The sequence below is a fragment of the Mastomys coucha genome, unplaced genomic scaffold, assembly GCF_008632895.1.
Source record: "Mastomys coucha isolate ucsf_1 unplaced genomic scaffold, UCSF_Mcou_1 pScaffold6, whole genome shotgun sequence".
In the NCBI taxonomy this organism is placed as follows: domain Eukaryota; kingdom Metazoa; phylum Chordata; class Mammalia; order Rodentia; family Muridae; genus Mastomys; species Mastomys coucha.
This window is the reverse complement of record NW_022196912.1, coordinates 115,783,112-115,792,673: the sequence shown is the minus strand read 5'-3', so window position 1 is coordinate 115,792,673 and position 9,562 is coordinate 115,783,112. Positions and strand designations below refer to the sequence as shown.

The 9,562-nt window shown below is 44.4% G+C and overlaps 1 protein-coding gene across 7 annotated transcripts in view; it reads left to right on the top strand.

Moving 5' to 3' along the window:
- The first annotated feature begins 3,284 nt into the window (after nt 1–3,284).
- Atxn3 (ataxin 3) overlaps nt 3,285–9,562 on the top strand; it is a 38,598-nt gene continuing 32,320 nt past the window's right edge. For 5 of the 7 annotated variants that reach the window (XM_031355660.1, XM_031355658.1, XM_031355663.1 and 2 more), the window contains exon 1: nt 3,434–3,563. In XM_031355660.1, the coding sequence (XP_031211520.1) occupies nt 3,540–3,563 (24 nt within the window). In that variant the 5' untranslated portion in view covers nt 3,434–3,539. The other 2 variants (XM_031355662.1, XM_031355661.1) reach the window with 2 other exon arrangements.

The following is a 9,562-nucleotide window of genomic DNA, read 5'->3' as shown; positions in this document are numbered from 1 at the left end:
CCACTATGCTAATCTTTTAGGGAAGTAGAGACAGTCTCTTGCTAATTCCTAGGAGTGGTTCAGCTGTAGTACAGGACTGAGAATGAATATTTTACTTGACCTTGTCCCGGGATAAGTCTCTCATTCTGTGAGCTTCAGTGCCCTACCCACAATGCTGGAGGCAATTAGTTAGAAAGGCTTAACATTCCAAGCCAGGGTTTAATGCCCTACCCACAAGGCTGGAGGCAATTAGTTAGAATGGCTTAACTTTCTAAGCCAGGGTTTAACTAGGACTTTGGAACATTGGTGAAGGTCAGGGAGCAATGTCCGAATTTTCTTTTTCTAGCTGTTAATGATATCTTGGTGGACCCCTAGCACACAAGTACGAGGACATATCTGGGCTACCTCTGAGTTTGGGGTGCCAGGCAACAATGTGAGGGGGCAGGAGACTGACTTTCCTTGAAGTTTACGCCTCAAATACCGCCATCACGCAAAGTGTGCGTGGCAATGGTGGCTCACAATCACCTGTAATGAGATCTAACACCCTCTTCTGGTGCTGTCTGAAGACAGCTACAGTGTACTTATAATAAATAATAAATAAATTTAAAAAAAAAACACTAGAAAACATTGTTTGCATTTTCTTGTTAGGAGGCTGTATTTTCCTGGTGAAGCCACACTTCCTTAAGCACATAGGCTATTCCCATGTTGTGTGACACTGTTCCTGGAGAATTGAACATCTACTTAGAAAACTGATGACAGGCCAAAGTAAGGATACCATCAAAGTCCAACTTGGTAAACCAATGAGTTTTGTTTTTTGTTTGTTTTGGTTTTTTTTTTTTTTTGAGATAGGGTTTCTCATTATAGCCCTGGCTGTCCTAGAACTCACTCTGTAGACCAGGCTGGCCTCAAACTCAGAAAAGTTTTATTGAGATTACTAACAGGAATAGAAATGATACCAAAGTCCACCCCAGCATGACAACAGCCCACAGAAGCTGGAAACATGGATCACACTACACAACTGGCAAGCAGCTCTACAGGGTGGAGTGTCCCTTACAGGCAGCTTGGCTGGTCTCTGCTTCTTCCAGGCAGTTCAGTTGGTGTGAGCCTCTTGTAGGCAACAGTAGTCCTACTGTTTATATATGCTTGGGGAAGGGGGAGCCTAGTGAATCTTGTCAGTTTCAAGGACTTCCAGAAGCCTCCTACTTGTTTACTTTCTGAGCTAAAGATGCCCTTCTGTAAGAGGAAATGCTTTCCCTGTTCTTAGACTACTGTATGATCCCACTAGCTTCCTTACATAATTGACTTATCTCCCTTTAGAATATCCTTTGTGGTAAAGAGCTTCCCTCCAATTTGGACAGCTCTATCTCTTGTTTTATCTCAAGAGGAAACTGCATACAAAATAGTCAACAAATATTATGGCACCTCCTTGGATTAGCTAGCTGGTCTACACCGTCAGTCTTCATTTTCTTGTCTCCCACTTCCTTTCTTTTCTTGAACTTGTCTCACAAAAATAATCTCAACAACAAAATTGAGCAATCTCTTGTGAGTCTTCATGCCCCTGGACTTCCTGGCGGCATGTAACACTGACAAATCCTTTAAGAATTCTCTCCTGGGCCTTCCACTTCAGTACACTCACCAGCATTTGCACCCTTCTTGCCTACTGCTCTATCTTCATGGCTTAGCTCTCCTCTTTTCAATGTCCTCCTTTTCTCTAAGATTATACTCAGTCTTTATGATTTTAGTTACCTTACTTTACTTGTACTTTAAAATTTTTTCTTTATATTTTATGTGTATGAATGCTTGCCTGCATGTATGTATGAGCATCACTGTGCATATTAGGTATACTGCAGAAGCAACAGACCCCCTGAATCTCGAGTTATCAGCTTCGGTGAGCCTTTATGTGGATTCTGAGAAGCAAACCCAGGTCCTCTACAAGAGAAGCAGCAAAATGCTCTTAACCACACACCCATCTCTCTAGCCATTCAGTTACCTTCTAAATAGCAACGAATCTCACCTCACAGCTCAAAATAGCCTCTGCAAACTCGAGGCCTGACATCTATTATTCAACAAAAGTATCTTTAGTTGCACAGACATTTAAACTCATTATTTTCTTTTTTGTTGTTGTTGTTTTGTTTTGTTTTTTGAGACAGGGTTTCTCTGTATATAGCTCTGGCTGTCCTGGACTCACTCTGTAGACCAGGCTGGCCTCGAATTCAGAAATCCACTTGCCTCTGCCTCCCAAGTGCTGGGATTAAAGGCGTGTGCCACCACGCCCGTCTTAAACTCATTATTTTCTAAATTAAACTTTTTTCTTCTTGTCCCAAGACCTTACTCACCCTGCAAAATATTTCTGGTTGGAGTATCACTTCTGCTTTAGGTGGTTCCTACAGCAGAACCCACAAGTCTTTCCTAACAATACACCCATTCCACCCCAGTTTCCTAAAACTTCAAAGTTGTCTCTCTCCATTCTCAAATCATTACTGGAGTCCTGACCACCATAGTCTCTTCATTTCTCCCCAAATGCCTTTCAAATATTCTTTCTGTTCCCCGGTGATCCTCTAAAATCCTAATTTGGCCCCATGTCTCTAGTTTTAAAAATCTCTAACCGCCTGTAGCTTTTTTTTTTTTTTTGTGGAGTGGTGGTGGGCAGGATCGTCCTATGTAACCCTGGCTACAGGCTGGCATGGCGCAGCTGTCCTCCCACACAATATACTCCTTCCTTACCTTTCAGGTACAGTGAGCCTGAAGGAGAATGAGCCTTTGCTGCTTTGAAGAACCCAAAATGGTTCCACCATACAAGATCTGCACCCATCCAACGCTTAATCTTTGTCAACCCCCTCCCATCCCACTCCCCACCGCCGGCGCGAGCCACTCAACAATTTGCTGGACTTTTCACTTCCCCACCGACGCTTCCTCCTTCATAGATTGAGCATTTACCCTGGGACCTGATATTCATTCCAACAGGCAACTATGTTGGACACTGTGCCGTTCTAATTTCTTCGTGCCTACATTTCTTCATTTGTACAATATTACAACAGACACACACATCAAAAATGCCGTATTAAATTGCACTTACAAGTGGAGGACTATTCTAAGTCAGCCCTAACTAAATATTAGCTATAGTTTTTACACAAATACTAGGTATTGGGAGAATGCCTTTTCTGGAATGAGGTTTTCAGTGAGAGAGGAGGTATTACACGCAGTTGAGCAGAAAGTACCAAAGAAGGTGGAGATGAAAAAAAAAAAAGAATCTAAAACTTGGCTGCGAGGATTCTCATCTAGAACCCTAGAATCACGAGACTGTCCAGCGTAGAGAAGTTCCTCCGCACAGCAGGAGGCGCCGCAGCACCACACACGCCGCGGGAGGACCAGCGCCGCCCAGGTCACGTGTTCCGTGCTGCCTGGCTCGCGTGCCTCGTGACGTGCGCCCGCAGTAGTGATTGGTTGGCGGGAGGCACGTGGGTGGGGAGGGGCGGGCCGGGGCGGAGGGGTGGGGCCTGGGGCGGAGCTGCTGGTGGGGGCTGCTCCGCGCCCGGGCCGTTGGCTCCAGACAAATAAACATGGAGTCCATCTTCCACGAGAAAGTGAGTGTGGGCGTTCGGTGGGGAGCCGTCCGTGGCTCGGCGGCGGGCGTGGGGAGCAGCGTCGCCGCTTCAGGAACTCAGGCCGGGCCCGAGCGCCCACATCCCGACCTGGCTGGGTGAGGGGTGCTTCCTGCCTTCTCCCCATGGCTCCGCTTGGGAAGCCTCCCGCATGCGTCCCCGGCACCCTCGCCCTAGAAGACCGGGCGGGTAGCCTGGGCATTTCGGGAGGCTTCACCCGGAGGATTAGCGCGGGCGTTCCTTGTTCACTTGCCACGCCTTTTCGGGTTTCTTCTATCTTCTCTCTTAGGGTCTAGTCTAGCGAGTCGCCTTTTCACACCTGGCGGACCCTTCCCAACTCCACCCACGCCCCCCTAACCTATCCTCTGGCAGAACCAACTTTCTCTCTCAACTCAGTTCTATCATGGAATGTCCCATGCATTTAGATCTTGATGATCTATCCCACGTCCTTTTGCAGTTGTGACCGTGGCTTCCCCATTGAAGGGCCTGACACTTAGGAAGTAAAGTGGGAAACCCCGGAGGGAAGTCGTCATAAGAGTTTTTATTACGGGATGTTTGGGTTGCTCTCCCATTTTTCCGGACCAGGAGGCCAGCTTTGTTTTTTAAGTGTTTTGGATAGATTAGAATCTTTCTACTATGTGATTTGGCTAGTCTCTTCCTCACCTTAATTCCTAAGTGACTACGCTTAAAAGTATTGCTGTGACATCTTGAGAAACTGGTCTATGCTCGCATACAATTATCAAGTCATTTGGGTGTTCCTCGGACAACTTTGGCATGATACCATGTTTCATAATCATTTTAGATTTGGAGAGGGTTGCTAGTTGAGACTATTCTTTCGTTGGAGCAAAGGCCTTTGTTTTTATCCCTTGTAAAGGAGCATGTACTCATAGCGTTTAAAGTCCATGCACGACAAAAGAAAGACAAAAATGATGTAAGTCTTAAGGAAGTTGTTAAATGAAGTGCTCTTAAGACATTTCTGAGTGTTTTGGAACTGGAACAAGTTAGTTTGTGACAAGATTTCTTTTTTTTTTTAATTTTATTTATTTATTTATTTAATGTAAGTATACTGTAGTTGTCTTCAGGCACTCCAGAAGAGGGCGCCAGATCTCGTTACAGATGGTTGTGAGCCACCATGTGGTTGCTGGGATTTGAACTCTGGACCTTCAGTAGAGCAGTCAGTGCTCTTAACCGCTGAACCATCTCTCCAGCCCCCGTGACAAGATTTCTTGTAGCCCAAGTTGGCTCCAGACTCTCCATCCTCCTCTCTCCGCCTCCTGGGTACTGGCTGGGATTATGACCATGTGCCATGACTCTGAGTGAGCCCCCCCCCAGCACCCCCTTAGATTCATTCCCCACACCCACATTCATTTGTAATTAATTTTCCAAAGGCTTTGGAATAAGACCCATTTTAAACATATACTTTGAATGCTTTATACCTTGTTTCATGAGACTATTGCCGTGCATTTAAAAAAAGAAGTTACTGTTTGTGTGTATGTGCTTGTGTGGAGGTCAAGGAGGACTTTATAAAGTCAGTTCTCTTTCCAACTTGGTGTGGGTTCCAGGTGTCTCAGGCTTTCAGAAAGCCCCTTTACTCAGAGTCATCTCTAGGGTGAATGAAAAAAGAAGTGGGAAGGATAGGACTTTTTCTATTTATGGTGGAGGAGAAAGTTTATTAAAGAGATTTGGGAGAGCAGAGCTAGGGGCAGACACACTTGGGAGAGCCCAGATCGGTCATGACCCTGAGCCGAATGGGGAGAGGGACAGAAGAGAGGGGAAGGAAATACAGCAGCCAGGAGCCAAAGGTGCAAAACGACACAAGAGAGGGTGGGTAACCAAAATGTATGGATTACATAGGCAGGAGCCACTGGGAAGGGCAGCATAGTCTGGAGAGTTCAGGGTAGAGGGCTGGGTATACCAGCCATCCCCCTTAACAGGAGGGACTAAGCCATGCTGGGACAACCTGGAGGCCAGGTCCACTTTGATGTGTTAAATAGGTACCTCAGCCACTAGTCCTGGGATTGAAACTTAACATAGGGCACTTAAACAGTGCATTAAAAAAATCATTTTGGGGGGCTGGAGAGATGGCTCAGCAGTTAGGAGTACAGACTGCTCTTCCAAAGGTCCTGAGTTCAAATCCCAGCAACTACATGGTGACTCACAACCACCCGTAATGAGATCTGACATCCTCTTCTGGTGCGTCTGAAGATAACTACAGTGTACTTACATATAATAAATAAATCTTTAAAAAAATTATTTTTGGCCAGCAGTGGTGGTACGCCTTTAATCCCAGCAGTCGGAAGGTAGAGGCAGGAGAATCTCTTGTGAGTTCAAGGCCAGCCAAGTCTACACAGAGAGAGAGTTTTAAGACAGCCAGTGCTATACAGAGAAACTCTGCCATAAAAAACCAAAATAAATAAATAAATAAATTGAGTATGTCTGGGCACTGTGTGTTCCTAGTGCCCACTAAAGCCAGAAGATCCCCTGGAACTGGAGTTACAGAGGCTCGTGAGTAGCGTAGCCACATGGGTGTTAGGAATTGAACCTAGGTCCTCTGGAAAAGCAGCCAGGACTCCTAACTGCTGAGCCATCTCTCCATCTCTCACAATATCTTCTTGACAGTATTGATTGCTTCTTGTTTGAGCAGATTTCAGGGACGGTAACTTCTGAATCAGTATATGCACAGTGCTGGGCTTACAAAAACTTACTCAGGCTGAGGATATATCTCAGCTGGTAAAGTGCTTGCTGTGTAAGCTGAAAACCTGAGTTCAGAACCCAGTGTGTGTTTGTATCCCCAATACTTGAGGCAGGGAACAGAGCCAGGTGGATTTCTGGTTGCTGACCAGCCAGTCTAGCAGAACCAGTGAGCACTCAATGAAAGACTATCTCAAAAAATAAGGTAGAGAGCAACTGAGGAGGACATCTGACTTGGACCTTTAGCACACGTATGTATATATCTGCATATACACATATACAAACATGCATGCACAGATACACACACATCTGCTTACCCAGAAGTCATTCAGTTATCAGCAGGTGTATATATAGTTAATAAATACTTGAGAAATACCTTTGCCGTGTGTGTGTGTGTGTGTGTGTGTGTGTGTGTGTGTGTGTGTGTGTGTGTGTGTGTATGGTGGTGCACATGTGCATATGCATTTAGAGGCAAGAGGACAACATTGGTGATGTTCCTCAGAAGTAGGCTAGCTTATGGCCCCCAGGTATCTGCCCATTCTCACCTGTCCAGCACTGTAGTTACAAATGGGTACCACCATGCATGGCTTTTTAAATGAGGGTTCTGGGGATTGAACTCAGATCCTGAGGCTAGTATGGCAAGCACCTTACTGACAGAGGCATCTATCTCTCCAGTCATGGAGAGGGTACATTAGCCTTTATCATCAGCTTCACTGTATGCAGCAAGTGAACATTAATGAAGTCTAGCATATTTCAAGAGACTAGGCTGTAACTGTAGAAGAGGCCATAGTGGGAATATTTAGCATAATTGCTATTTTCCAGAGAATTCTTTTCCCTTCCATAATTTGCCTTTAACCAGGAAATTAACTAGAGAAGACATCAACCACTTCCTCTTGGAAATAATTTTACAGTTAACCCCTTTGAATACTTACTATTAAGTTAGATTATAAAAGCAGTTGTCAGCTAGGCATGGTAATCCTAGTCCTTGGGAGGCAGAGGCAAGCAGGCTCCTTTTGTGATTTTGTAGACTCTCTTGGAAGAGTGGAAGTGGATTTTGCAGTTTCCTTTTGTGATTTTTGTAGATATCTTGGAAGAGTGGAAGTGTAGTGTGTTCATCTTCTGAGCCTAGCACAGTAAAATAAGGACCCCAGCTTGTAGAATTTAATAACAAAGAGAGTTTCTCTTCCTCTAGTGTGAAATACAAAGGTGTTTAATTATATTTTATTGCATATGCATGTAGGGGGTTGTTCCGTGCATGCCATGGTGTACATATGGAGGTCAAAGGACAGTTTAGTCAGGGGTTTGTCCTCTCCTCCCACTGTGTGGGTCCTGGGGATTGAACTGAGAGGTATATCTGGTCATAGAAGCACCTTTTCCTGCTGAGCCATTTTGCCAGTTCCCTGCTTGGGTAAAACCTTGATTAGAAAGAGCTGACTGGATTAACTCGAGGGATGACAATAAGACGGAAAAATGCGGCTGGGCAGTGGTGGCGCACGCCTTTAATCCCAGCACTTGGGAGGCAGAGGCAGGTGGATTTCTGAGTTCGAGGCCAGCCTGGTCTACAGAGTGAGTTCCAGGACAGCCAGGGCTACGCAGAGAAACCCTGTCTCGGGGGGAAAAAAAAAGACAGAAAAATGCATGGTCAGAGAAACCCTGTCTCGGGGGGAAAAAAAAAGACAGAAAAATGCATGGTCAGAGGTGGAGAGGACAAGTAACCTTTTGGTTTGTGTAGAATTTGACAGTCTGTGGCAATATGTTTTTTAAATTGATTTGAACAATTTGTTTCCTTCTGTTAATCTTATTAGAAATTTAAAACATACTTCCTATAGCAGTACCATTTTACTTGGTCATGGTTTGATTTTTAAGTGCTTATTTTTTCATAATAAAAAAGCTACTTATTTTAGAGACTGTGAATGTAGCACATTTGGTAGAGTGTTTGCTAGCATGAATAAAGCATAAGTTTTATCTATCCTCAATATCACATGAGCTGGGCATAATGAGATAGGTACTTTTGATTTTTAAGGATTTAATTATTTTTATGTGTATGAGTGCCTTCATGAATCAAAGTGCACCATGCACATACAGTGTCTGAGGAAGCCAGGAGAGGGTGCCAGGTCCTTTAGGACAACTGAACCCAGGTCATTTGCAAGAATATCAAGTGTTCTTAACTCCTGAGCCATCTCTTTAGCCTCCAAATCCAATTTGTAGAAGCAAGAATGTTTTATCAAACAACTGGATGCCATGATTTCTGTATGCTATACATGGTGACAGGAACTAGAGATGGCTCAGTGGTTATGAACACTGGCTGCCTCTCTTCAGAGGACTCAGAGTCCCCAGCACCCATTTGATGGCTTAAAACTGTCTGCAGCTCCAGTCTCAGAAGGTCCAGCATCTTCTTTGGCCTCCATGGACACTAGGCATGTACATGGTGCAGACATACATACAAGCAAAACACCTGTACACCTAAAAATATCTTTAAATCTGTATCCCGAGTGCTGGGATTAAAGTTGTTTACTGCCATGCCTGGCCCTCTTATTTGAATGTTTTAAATCAAGCATTTCATATAGAAGAACACACAAATTATGATACCACGCAGTCAAGGGAGCGCACACATGGAAACAGACCTTAGGTGAAGACAGGCTGTTTACCTGAACCCTCTACACCCTCTACCCTTTCTTCCAGGAACAGCTCTTCCTTAGTGCTTACCCCTGCAAGGAAAACCTAACTTCATAGACTGGAGAGATTAATTTCCCCTATTTAAAGCGCTTGTAAGAAAACCGTATAAGCCTTTAATCCCAGGACTTGGGAGGCAGAGGCAGGTACATCTCTGAGTTCGAGGCCAGCCTGGTCTATAGAGTGAGTTCCAGGATAGCCAGGCTACACAGAGAGGGGAAAAACAAAAAAGAAAACATGGCATGTACTTAAATTTTTTTATTACTGTGTATTTCTGCATGATATGTTTATGAATGGACACACATACCAATGTATCTGTATAGAGATCAAAGGGAACCTTCGTGGAATTTTCTTCCGCTTTTGAGTCAGTTCCAGGGGTAGGATTCAGGTCTCTCGCTTCTCTCACCCATCCCATCCTGCACTTTAACTGTCTGTGTTTGGTGGTGGTAGTACTGGGGGGTTGAACCCAGGTCCTTGTACAGACTAGCTACATCCTTAGCTCTGGTATCTACTCTTTTGTGTCTTGTGTGTTTACTTTTTAGTAGTATTTGAGAGATTCATCCATATTGTTACAGTTAATTGTGTTTAATTTACTTTTATTCTTTTTTTTTTTTTTT